At 45.0% G+C, this 13,245-nt stretch overlaps 1 protein-coding gene across 1 annotated transcript; it reads left to right on the forward strand.

The window, feature by feature from the left end:
- Nucleotides 1-100: 100 nt before the first annotated feature.
- On the forward strand, nucleotides 101-12,295 carry LOC117287736 (3-hydroxyisobutyryl-CoA hydrolase, mitochondrial-like). Its single transcript, XM_033768239.1, has 9 exons — nucleotides 101-206; nucleotides 924-1,116; nucleotides 1,419-1,503; nucleotides 2,020-2,153; nucleotides 2,656-2,880; nucleotides 4,269-4,355; nucleotides 10,041-10,181; nucleotides 10,608-10,727; nucleotides 11,720-12,295. Exons 1-9 carry the CDS (start codon nucleotides 184-186, stop codon nucleotides 11,867-11,869), a joined length of 1,158 nt encoding a protein of 385 aa, XP_033624130.1. The 5' UTR covers nucleotides 101-183; the 3' UTR covers nucleotides 11,870-12,295.
- The last annotated feature ends 950 nt before the right edge of the window (nucleotides 12,296-13,245 follow it).

Below are 13,245 nucleotides of genomic sequence, written 5' to 3' on the forward strand. Positions count from 1 at the left end.
CAACAACAACAGCGCCACCAACGTCAGGCTGGACATGTTCCGCCTCTAGAGGGCGGAATTACATAAAAGTTTATGAGATTGTCGACTGCAGTACCGTCGACTGCTGTGATCCAGCCATTTCATGTGCAACTGTCCATTCCGGTCCATTCAAATACTTGAAGATTGTCTGGGTTTACGTTTAAGATGTTACCAAGATTCGTGTCCAGGTAAGTATTTATTCTTTATGTGACGTTTTGTGTAAAATAAAAAGAAAGCAGCAGACCCATCATCGTTGTAATGAACCAGGACAGTCAGCACAGACAGGACGGGCTAAAAAACGACTAGTGATTTGTTTGATGAAGTCGACGTACTATAAGTGACAAGTGAGTTTGGCCAAGCCAAGGGTTAGTGGGTTAAGTTGATTTAGTGTACTATGTAGTGGGGCAATCAACCCGGTAGTGGTACTGCTACTGGTTGTGGTACCGGTAGGACTCCTACTAAAAACTAACTAGGAGTCTGAGATAGGATGCCAGTCTTTGTTGCACTGTCAGTGTCACTGACCTAAAAGTAGGTGTGATGTTTCCACTAGGTAGGATGTCCAGAAACTCATACAGTTAACTGCCGCACAATCGACCCCAACCATGTAACGGCGACAACCCATAATGGATGCAGATATCCTTACCTGTCCAGATGGTTGACATAATGCATACAGTTAGAAACAAGCAGTTTAATTTTAAACAATTCTAAATAAAGGCCTTTACAAAAATTTAAAAAAGAGTGTTGGAAACAGAACTTCATCCGCCTGTACATTGATTAAACGGAGTCCAAATTGCATAATTACTCAACGAATTCCTGCAGGATGACAACTGAAATCATCAACTAACGTCTTTACAATAAACAACATTTTAAATTTTAGTTTAAAAAATATTTTTTTTGCCGAACAGATTGAGCATTGGTCGAGCATCAGTTATTTTAGGACATCTGCGCCAATCCAGTGCATCCATGACAACTGCAGCCACAGACGACGTCGTTTCATTTGACAAAAAGGACACAAAATGTGTGATCACACTCAATCGACCCAAGGCCCTCAATGCCTTGAATCAGAGTATGATTAGACTCATAACTCCTAAGCTTAGGGTAAGTAAGAAGAGGGGACAGGGTACTCCTACAACTATGAGATTCTTTCCGCTATCGTCTCTTGCTATCGTCTCTTGCTATCGTCTCTTGCTATCGTCTCAATAGCGGAAGGAACCTCATAGTTCTAGTATGTAGGGACAGGGTAGCTGTGATAATCATAACTCTTGATCTCCCGACGATAATTGTAATGATCTCTCCGACGGTCACAAAGATCGAGGGTAACGATTTTCAGAGAGGGAGGTTTTTCTGGGGTAAGATACTGAATCCGATGGAGAGACATTTTGATCGTTTTTGTTTTCCAGGAGTGGGCATCTGACTCATCTAACAGTATGGTCATCATTAAAGGTGCAGGAGGAAAGGCTTTCTGTGCTGGAGGGGACATTAAAGGTACATTTCAACTTGAGCACAGGGCACTTTATCATAGTTGATTGTCTCCACGCAGGAGTATAAATGGGTAGTGGCAAAAGCTGGGGGGAGTAACCTGCGATGGATTGGCATCCTGTCCAAGGAAATAGAAATATTCTCATTCGTTTGCCATTGAAACTGGATAAGAACACCAGTCTGAAGAGCCCTTGCTCGGAACAAACTTTACTTTACTCTTACTACTTTAGTATAATTTCTCATTTCTTTGCTCTTAGAATGATAGACACAAATTGTGTTTAAAAATCCTGCAAAGTCCATTAATCTCATAAACACAGTGTGTTATTGTAGTTCAGCCCTTGTACTCGATGAAATATTCCTGTTTTTTTTTTTAAAGGACCAAATGCTAAATATCATCCCTATTTACTTGACACCAGTAAAGCTTTTATCATTAATTCAAAAATTTATAGAGTGACAGTGACACACATTACAGTCCAATAAAAATACAATTGCTAAATTGTTTTGTTGATTCTCTCCTTCCAGCTGTCACAGAAGCAGGTAAAGCTGGGGATCCCATGTCTACAGATTTCTTCAAGGAAGAATACATCTTGAATAACTTAATAGCAAAAATGCCGATGCCTTACATAGCAATGATTGATGGAATCACAATGGGAGGGGTGAGTAACTAAATATTTCAAAGACTCAGAGGAAATCATTATTTGTTTTCTGTTTTTTTTATACAGGAAGAAAAAAGTGGAACAAGAGACAGGTTATAAAAAAAATAAAAAAATACACGATTGGTTAGGATAAAAACATTATTGTTTTAAATATATTCTGAAAAAATATTGATCATAAAGTGCATACTAGAACCATAATTGTTTCTGTGAAATTTTCCCCTCTGAAATAAAGTCATATTTTAGTTGTTACAACCACAATCAAATAAAGGACAGTGTGTTTACACACTGAAAGTTATGTCTGGGTTTTTGCTATTTTCTGCTGCCTCACACAACGGCTTAAGACAAAATTTTCATAAGTTTGTTATTTCATGTATATTATGAATATTTGTGAGCGCTATCTACCCCAGATAGTACCTTTAAAACAGAACGATTATAAGGGATGAATAGATTGACAGTATCTATTTTAAAATGATACAACAAACTCCATGTTATATATCAACAGGGTGTTGGCTTGTCAGTCCATGGTCGCTTCAGGGTAGCCACAGAGAAGACTTTATTTGCGATGCCAGAGACAGCTATAGGTCTATTCCCAGACGTAGGAGGAGGGTACTTCTTACCCAGATTGACGGGGAAACTGGGATTATTCCTTGCTCTGACTGGGTACAGGCTGAAGGGGAGAGATGTTCAGAAGGCGGGTGTGGCTACTCACTTTGTGGAGTCACAAAAGGTGAGAATATGTTTGGGTCATTAGAAATGATCCATTAATGAGTGTGGGGGTTGGGATGTTGCAAGATGTAGGTATGCCTGGCAAAAATGACAAAATAGTTTACATAAGTCAATCAAAAGTGGCAGGAGTGTTGCCCTTTTCTTGTACTTTTCTTGTACTTTGTGTACATGATATTTACTCCTAGAACTATGAGACTCGTCTGCTATAGGACTCATGCAGAGGATAGCAGAACAATGCTCATAGTTCTAGAAGTACATGATACCATGGTCATTGAGTAACAGAGCATTGTAAAACTGTACTGTGGCGTGTCTTGGCATACTGGACTTGAGTTCTGATGTTTCTGATCAGCGGAGTGTGGGTTGGAGTTTCAGTCAAAGCAATGGCAAGTGTCCTTGAGCGAAATACTGACTTGACCCTTTGGATGGGATGTAAAGCTGTGTGCTGTGTAATGCACTTAAAGACACTCGGACACTATTGGTAATTCTCAAAGACCAGTCTTCTCACTTGGTGTATCTCAACATATGCATAAAATAACACACCTGTGAAAATTTGAGCTCAATCGGTCATCGAAGTTGCGAGATAATAATGAAAGAAAAAACACCATTGTCACTCAAAGTTGTGTGCTTTCAGATGCTTGATTTTGAGACCTCAAATTCTAAACTTGAGGTCTTGAAATCAAATTCGTGGAAAATTACTTCTTTCTCAAAAACTTTGTCAGTTCAGAGGGAGCCGTTTCTCACAATGTTTTATACTATCAACCTCTCCCCATTACTCGTTACCAAGTAAGGTTTTATGCTAATAATTATTTTGAGTAATTACCAATAGTGTCCACTGCCTTTAAAAGAACCCAGTTACATATCGCTGTATAGTTTCTGGTAGTGGCTGCTGAATGCACCGCAGCACTTTACACCCAAGCTGTATATATAAATGAATCTTGTAATTCGAAGCATTATAGCTCTGCTTATCCTGTTCAAAAATACACCACTAGGGGTTAATAAAGTGCTGTATAACAGCCCAGTATTATTATTGTATCGTCATGATCTCTCATATTTGTTAATTCCATATAATCCTAATCCTATTTGTGATGACATAATAACGTATTAGTGCTAAGCTGATTAGAGTGGTATTGTTTGCCAACAGCCAGCAGCTGTGTTGCAAATTGATGATAATGTTTACTTGTTTGTACTCAGGAATTAAGATTTATTATTGCAAACATGTTATTTGACCTATATGCACCTTTTAAGTTACATCAAATGGATCGTAATTAGAATAGAGATCTACAGTTGTTGTTTCAATCTCAGGCTCTGGATCTATGTAAAATTGTATTTTTGTTATTTCTGTAATTCTCTTTATTTATTTCTATTTCTTCATTTGTTTATTTTTTTCAGATGGCAGAGTTGGAGGAGAGATTGTTAACATTATCAAATCCAAGTCCATCTTCTATAGCTGATCTACTGGATAAGTATCAAAGTCAGGTATGGTATGCAAATTGGATTAAATAAAATAAATTCCCAAAGTTTAATATTTTGGATGATGGACTATGGGTGATACCCTGGTGCCTACATCCTTACAGACTGTGAAGGGGTTAACCCTGTTTCAGCCCCAGCAGTAGGTGGCTCCTAGTGGATGATACCCATGCTTACATCCTTACAGACTGTGAAGGTGGTAACCCTGTTTCAGCCCCAGCAGTAGGTGGCTCCTAGTGGATGATACCCATGCTTACATCCTTACAGACTGTGAAGGGGTTAACCCTGTTTCAGCCCCAGGAGTAGGTGGCTCCTAGTGGATGATACCCATGCCTACATCCTTACAGACTGTGAAGGTGGTAACCCTGTTTCAGCCCCAGGAGTAGGTGGCTCCTAGTGGATGATACCCATGCCTACATCCTTACAGACTGTGAAGGTGGTAACCCTGTTTCAGCCCCAGGAGTAGGTGGCTCCTAGTGGATGATACCCATGCTTACATCCTTACAGACTGTGAAGGTGGTAACCCTGTTTCAGCCCCAGCAGTAGGTGGCTCCTAGTGGATGATACCCATGCCTACATCCTTACAGACTGTGAAGGGGTTAACCCTGTTTCAGCCCCAGCAGTAGGTGGCTCCTAGTGGATGATACCCATGCTTACATCCTTACAGACTGTGAAGGTGGTAACCCTGTTTCAGCCCCAGCAGTAGGTGGCTCCTAGTGGATGATACCCATGCTTACATCCTTACAGACTGTGAAGGGGTTAACCCTGTTTCAGCCCCAGGAGTAGGTGGCTCCTAGTGGATGATACCCATGCCTACATCCTTACAGACTGTGAAGGTGGTAACCCTGTTTCAGCCCCAGGAGTAGGTGGCTCCTAGTGGATGATACCCATGCCTACATCCTTACAGACTGTGAATGTGGTAACCCTGTTTCAGCCCCAGGAGTAGGTGGCTCCTAGTGGATGATACCCATGCTTACATCCTTACAGACTGTGAAGGGGTTAACCCTGTTTCAGCCCCAGCAGTAGGTGGCTCCTAGTGGATGATACCCATGCTTACATCCTTACAGACTGTGAAGGGGTTAACCCTGTTTCAGCCCCAGCAGTAGGTGGCTCCTAGTGGATGATACCCATGCCTACATCCTTACAGACTGTGAAGGTGGTAACCCTGTTTCAGCCCCAGGAGTAGGTGGCTCCTAGTGGATGATACCCATGCCTACATCCTTACAGACTGTGAAGGTGGTAACCCTGTTTCAGCCCCAGGAGTAGGTGGCTCCTAGTGGATGATACCCATGCTTACATCCTTACAGACTGTGAAGGGGTTAACCCTGTTTCAGCCCCAGCAGTAGGTGGCTCCTAGTGGATGATACCCATGCTTACATCCTTACAGACTGTGAAGGGGTTAACCCTGTTTCAGCCCCAGCAGTAGGTGGCTCCTAGTGGATGATACCCAAGCCTACATCCTTACAGACTGTGAAGGTGGTAACCCTGTTTCAGCCCCAGGAGTAGGTGGCTCCTAGTGGATGATACCCATGCTTACATCCTTACAGACTGTGAAGGGGGTAACCCTGTTTCAGCCCCAGCAGTAGGTGGCTCCTAGTGGATGATACCCATGCTTACATCCTTACAGACTGTGAAGGGGGTAACCCTGTTTCAGCCCCAGCAGTAGGTGGCTCCTAGTGGATGATACCTATGCCTACATCCTTACAGACTGTGAAGGGGGGGTAACCCTGTTTCAGCCCCAGGAGTAGGTGGCTCCTAGTGGATGATACCTATGCCTACATCCTTACAGACTGTGAAGGGGGGGTAACCCTGTTTCAGCCCCAGGAGTAGTTGGCTCCTAGTGGATGACACCCATGCTTACATCCTTACAGACTGTGAAGGGGGTAACCCTGTTTCAGCCCCAGCAGTAGGTGGCTCCTAGTGGATGATACCCATGCTTACATCCTTACAGACTGTGAAGGGGGTAACCCTGTTTCAGCCCCAGCAGTAGGTGGCTCCTAGTGGATGATGCCCATGCCTACATCCTTACAGACTGTGAAGGGGGGGTAACCCTGTTTCAGCCCCAGCAGTAGGTGGCTCCTAGTGGATGACACCCATGCTTACATCCTTACAGACTGTGAAGGGGTTAACCCTGTTTCAGCCCCAGCAGTAGGTGGCTCCTAGTGGATGATACCCATGCTTACATCCTTACAGACTGTGAAGGGGTTAACCCTGTTTCAGCCCCAGCAGTAGGTGGCTCCTAGTGGATGATACCCAAGCCTACATCCTTACAGACTGTGAAGGTGGTAACCCTGTTTCAGCCCCAGGAGTAGGTGGCTCCTAGTGGATGATACCCATGCTTACATCCTTACAGACTGTGAAGGGGGTAACCCTGTTTCAGCCCCAGCAGTAGGTGGCTCCTAGTGGATGATACCCATGCTTACATCCTTACAGACTGTGAAGGGGGTAACCCTGTTTCAGCCCCAGCAGTAGGTGGCTCCTAGTGGATGATACCTATGCCTACATCCTTACAGACTGTGAAGGGGGGGTAACCCTGTTTCAGCCCCAGGAGTAGGTGGCTCCTAGTGGATGATACCTATGCCTACATCCTTACAGACTGTGAAGGGGGGGTAACCCTGTTTCAGCCCCAGGAGTAGTTGGCTCCTAGTGGATGACACCCATGCTTACATCCTTACAGACTGTGAAGGGGGTAACCCTGTTTCAGCCCCAGCAGTAGGTGGCTCCTAGTGGATGATACCCATGCTTACATCCTTACAGACTGTGAAGGGGGTAACCCTGTTTCAGCCCCAGCAGTAGGTGGCTCCTAGTGGATGATGCCCATGCCTACATCCTTACAGACTGTGAAGGGGGGGTAACCCTGTTTCAGCCCCAGCAGTAGGTGGCTCCTAGTGGATGACACCCATGCCTACATCCTTACAGACTGTGAAGGGGGTAACCCTGTTTCAGCCCCAGCAGTAGGTGGCTCCTAGTGGATGATACCTATGCCTACATCCTTACAGACTGTGAAGGGGGTAACCCTGTTTCAGCCCCAGCAGTAGGTGGCTCCTAGTGGATGATACCCATGCTTACATCCTTACAGACTGTGAAGGGGGTAACCCTGTTTCAGCCCCAGCAGTAGGTGGCTCCTAGTGGATGATACCCATGCTTACATCCTTACAGACTGTGAAGGGGGTAACCCTGTTTCAGCCCCAGGAGTAGGTGGCTCCTAGTGGATGATACCCATGCCTACATCCTTACAGACTGTGAAGGGGGTAACCCTGTTTCAGCCCCAGCAGTAGGTGGCTCCTAGTGGATGATACCCATGCCTACATCCTTACAGACTGTGAAGGGGGTAACCCTGTTTCAGCCCCAGCAGTAGGTGGCTCCTAGTGGATGATACCCATGCTTACATCCTTACAGACTGTGAAGGTGGTAACCCTGTTTCAGCCCCAGCAGTAGGTGGCTCCTAGTGGATGATACCCATGCCTACATCCTTACAGACTGTGAAGGGGGGGTAACCCTGTTTCAGCCCCAGCAGTAGGTGGCTCCTAGTGGATGATACCCATGCCTACATCCTTACAGACTGTGAAGGGGGTAACCCTGTTTCAGCCCCAGCAGTAGGTGGCTCCTAGTGGATGATACCCATGCTTACATCCTTACAGACTGTGAAGGTGGTAACCCTGTTTCAGCCCCAGCAGTAGGTGGCTCCTAGTGGATGATGCCCATGCCTACATCCTTACAGACTGTGAAGGGGGGGTAACCCTGTTTCAGCCCCAGCAGTAGGTGGCTCCTAGTGGATGATACCCATGCCTACATCCTTACAGACTGTGAAGGTGGTAACCCTGTTTCAGCCCCAGCAGTAGGTGGCTCCTAGTGGATGATACCCATGCCTACATCCTTACAGACTGTGAAGGGGGTAACCCTGTTTCAGCCCCAGCAGTAGGTGGCTCCTAGTGGATGACACCCATGCTTACATCCTTACAGACTGTGAAGGGGGGGTAACCCTGTTTCAGCCCCAGCAGTAGGTGGCTCCTAGTGGATGACACCCATGCCTACATCCTTACAGACTGTGAAGGGGGTAACCCTGTTTCAGCCCCAGCAGTAGGTGGCTCCTAGTGGATGACACCCATGCTTACATCCTTACAGACTGTGAAGGGGGTAACCCTGTTTCAGCCCCAGCAGTAGGTGGCTCCTAGTGGATGACACCCATGCCTACATCCTTACAGACTGTGAAGGGGGTAACCCTGTTTCAGCCCCAGCAGTAGGTGGCTCCTAGTGGATGACACCCATGCTTACATCCTTACAGACTGTGAAGGGGGTAACCCTGTTTCAGCCCCAGCAGTAGGTGGCTCCTAGTGGATGACACCCATGCCTACATCCTTACAGACTGTGAAGGGGGTAACCCTGTTTCAGCCCCAGCAGTAGGTGGCTCCTAGTGGATGATACCTATGCCTACATCCTTACAGACTGTGAAGGGGGGGGGGGTAACCCTGTTTCAGCCCCAGCAGTAGGTGGCTCCTAGTGGATGACACCCATGCTTACATCCTTACAGACTGTGAAGGGGGTAACCCTGTTTCAGCCCCAGCAGTAGGTGGCTCCTAGTGGATGACACCCATGCCTACATCCTTACAGACTGTGAAGGGGGTAACCCTGTTTCAGCCCCAGCAGTAGGTGGCTCCTAGTGGATGATACCTATGCCTACATCCTTACAGACTGTGAAGGGGGGGTAACCCTGTTTCAGCCCCAGCAGTAGGTGGCTCCTAGTGGATGATACCCATGCTTACATCCTTACAGACTGTGAAGGGGGTAACCCTGTTTCAGCCCCAGCAGTAGGTGGCTCCTAGTGGATGATACCTATGCCTACATCCTTACAGACTGTGAAGGGGGGGTAACCCTGTTTCAGCCCCAGCAGTAGGTGGCTCCTAGTGGATGATACCCATGCTTACATCCTTACAGACTGTGAAGGGGGTAACCCTGTTTCAGCCCCAGCAGTAGGTGGCTCCTAGTGGATGATACCCATGCTTACATCCTTACAGACTGTGAAGGGGGTAACCCTGTTTCAGCCCCAGCAGTAGGTGGCTCCTAGTGGATGATACCTATGCCTACATCCTTACAGACTGTGAAGGGGGGGTAACCCTGTTTCAGCCCCAGCAGTAGGTGGCTCCTAGTGGATGATACCCATGCTTACATCCTTACAGACTGTGAAGGGGGTAACCCTGTTTCAGCCCCAGCAGTAGGTGGCTCCTAGTGGATGATACCTATGCCTACATCCTTACAGACTGTGAAGGGGGTAACCCTGTTTCAGCCCCAGCAGTAGGTGGCTCCTAGTGGATGATGCCCATGCTTACATCCTTACAGACTGTGAAGGGGGTAACCCTGTTTCAGCCCCAGCAGTAGGTGGCTCCTAGTGGATGATGCCCATGCTTACATCCTTACAGACTGTGAAGGGGTTAACCCTGTTTCAGCCCCAGCAGTAGGTGGCTCCTAGTGGATGACACCCATGCCTACATCCTTACAGACTGTGAAGGGGGTAACCCTGTTTCAGCCCCAGCAGTAGGTGACAACGTGTCCCTGGTGGCAGTTGATGTTGGGAAATAGCCCTCGCCTTGAAGTGGCCATCCGAGAGTTGGGCGATATCTCATGACAAAACTATCAAAAACCTGTGATATTTGATTTAAATACTGACTTTTGATTGGTTGGTGTTGTTTTGTCCAGAGCCAATTGGATGCAGACAAATCGTTCTCATTGGACCCATATATGGATCACATCAACAGACTGTTTTCTGGAAGCTCATTGGAGGAAATCTTTCAGGCGTTAGAAAGCGAAGGTTCTGATTGGTCAATTAAGAACCTAGAGGTGAGGAATTGTTTCTTTAAGAATATTCATGGCTCATCAGCTTCAAGATGTGTCTGTGTTTTAAAGCATGTTGGGTTGAACAAAGAAACTTGAACTCAGCTATCTAGCCATATATTGGTGGTCTCCCTATTTTGTCAATACTTTTGTTTTAAAGCAGTTATAGTAAACAGGCCTGGACTTTCATCTTTGAGAGGGCGAGGCCATTTTTATTTTGCAAAGGGCACTTTCATTTTAGAATTCTTATAACCGTGTGTATAACTCAAAATGAATCATAGCGGGAGAAATGGACTTTCTTGAGTTTACCAACAGAGGGCAGTGTATCAATTTGAGCATTGTTAGACAAGAAGCCAAGGGAATTTCAGGGTCATCGGTGAGTTAGATATTTGTAAAGGTATTCATATTTTGTTGTCAATATTTGTTGAATAGATTTTAAAGAAGATGTCACCGACATCCATGAAGATAACTCATCGTCAACTGACTCTTGGGGCAGACATGAACCTTGACGATATTCTCTCCATGGAGCTAAGGATTGCACATGGGTGCATTGTAAGTAATCCCCCCCCTTTATCTAATGTGACCCCAACTTAAGTATGCACCCCAAAAGAGTTATCTTGAAAACAGAGCTGGGGTGGATTTCACAAAGAGTTAGGACTAGTCTTATCTCGAGTTAGGACTAGTCTTATTTCGAGTTAGGACAAGTCACTCGTCCTAACTTTAGGACTAGCCATACGTTTTTGACATCTCCTAGGACTAGTCAAACTCTTTGTGAAAGCGACCCCTGGTCACAGTTTGGCTGTTTATAAGAACTGTCTGAACTTTCTTACTGTATTATTCTTACATCACACAACAGGGTCACAGTAACTCAACATCTCAATATTTGTCTGTAAAATTAGAGACTTCTCTATGTTCTGATAGTTTCTGATGATCTAGCTGGTACACACTAGGGTTGAAGTGAGGTTAAGGGTTAGGCCTAGGTCTAGCTGGTACACACTAGGGTTGAAGTGAGGTTAAGGGTTAGGCCTAGGTCTAGCTGGTACACACTAGGGTTGAAGTGAGGTTAAGAGTTAGGCCTAGGTCTAGCTGGTACACACTAGGGTTGAAGTGAGGTTAAGAGTTAGGCCTAGGTCTAGCTGGTACACACTAGGGTTGAAGTGAGGTTAAGGGTTAGGCCTAGGTCTAGCTGGTACACACTAGGGTTGAAGTGAGGTTAAGGGTTAGGCCTAGGTCTAGCTGGTACACACTAGGGTTGAAGTGAGGTTAAGGGTTAGGCCTAGGTCTAGCTGGTACACACTAGGGTTGAAGTGAGGTTAAGGGTTAGGCCTAGGTCTAGCTGGTACACACTAGGGTTGAAGTGTGGTTAAGGGTTAGGCCTAGGTTAAGAAATTAAAAAAAAATTGAAGGGCAGCATTGTTGCCATGGTCTGCGGCAGAACATAGGTGTGTAACTGTAAAATTTGAGGGAGGTAAACAAACTGACAAATATGACAAGAGCCTCACAAAATTTGTTGGTTCTTTTTATCTCTTTTTCTTCTCCCACAGAGAGGTAATGATTTCTACGAGGGCGTTCGCTCTTTACTTGTGGACAAAGATAACAACCCAAAATGGAATCCAGACTCATTAGAAGGAGTGACTGAAGATATTGTTAACGATCATTTCCGTCATTTAGGTGACAAAGAATTGGTGTTTTAGAGTCATTTTAAACTTGGGGTGTCGTGGCTGAGTGATCTAGCACAACTGACTCAAGTTCGGGCACAATTTCATTGCTCTGTTTACCGCCTATTTCTGCGCTATTTCACGATTCCCGGCTTACGTGCAAGTGCCGTTTTTCTGCACTAGCCTTGTAAGCGTAGAATGCCTAGTAACATGTTGTACACACGTGCAGAAGCCAAAGCTCGCCGCTATTAAACCTGTGAAATATGCTTGCGGTAAGCACCAAATTCCCTGTTTCCATAAGCGCTAAATCTGTGCTTACAGTATAAGCTGAGCCATGAAATTGGGCCCAGGTCTTGTCAGAGTGTGGGTTTGGGTCATGCCAACAACAATTATCTTGTTAAATTTGCATCGGGGATAAAGATTTATTAATTTTGATTTTTACCCATACACCAGACATCGATGTTCTTTATCCCCGATGCAAATTATCATCTATTGTTGCGATACCCGCTGCCAAACCAAAACATAGGATTCGAACTGCCTCTAGCTAATGGGCAATCTCAGTGGTCTAGTTGGTAAAACACTGCTCTAGAATTGCAAAGGTCGTGGGTTCAAATCCCACCCGAGTAATATGCCCATGAAATCTTTTCATAGGACTCGGGAAAGTACTGAGTATACAGTATCAACACACATCGGTGTATAGGTATGAACAAAAATAATAACTCATCTTCATGTACAAAATAATTTTTGCATCAGAAGGAACAAAATTTTAAATTTATTTATCCAAAGTGACATCAAGTTTTGTAAATAAAAGAATCTAGACTGAAGCGTTACCATCAGAGGATTGTCATTTGGGCACTTAGGACTTACTTTGTGACTTGAAGGTGAATTTTTTATTTCATTGAATCATCAAGGGACATATAATAGAAATGTTGACTGCTATGAGGGGCAGTTAAAATTATAGGCCCAAGGTAATGTCAAAACCATGACTATGCCTGAAGCGAAAAGGTCACAGTTCACGTTGAGACACGGAACGCTAGTCGTACATAGAGTACGCACAAGCGACCTATTTGTGACCGTTATTTTCAGGGCGGGCACAGTCAATTGCCATGCCCTGGGCATAGTTAACTATGACTTCATCTTAATAGAAAAAGGGGGCCCAGCTATTTCTATTACGGCATTTTTAACCAATCAGATTAGAGGATTATGAGGTATATAATAGTAATAATAACAGAGGTATTTTGTTTCTAAAAATCATCATATTTATAGCTATATCCATACAGCAGTTAAAGGTTGAATGGCTTCTGACTGGCACCCCCAAAAAGAGATTTAAAAAAAGGGAGACTGCCAACATAGGGCTAGGATAGCTCAGTTGGTAGAGGGCCGGCACATTAATCAGTAGGTCGCAGGTTCAA

This window comes from Asterias rubens, chromosome 3 (genome assembly GCF_902459465.1).
Source record: "Asterias rubens chromosome 3, eAstRub1.3, whole genome shotgun sequence".
In the NCBI taxonomy this organism is placed as follows: Eukaryota; Metazoa; Echinodermata; class Asteroidea; order Forcipulatida; family Asteriidae; genus Asterias; species Asterias rubens.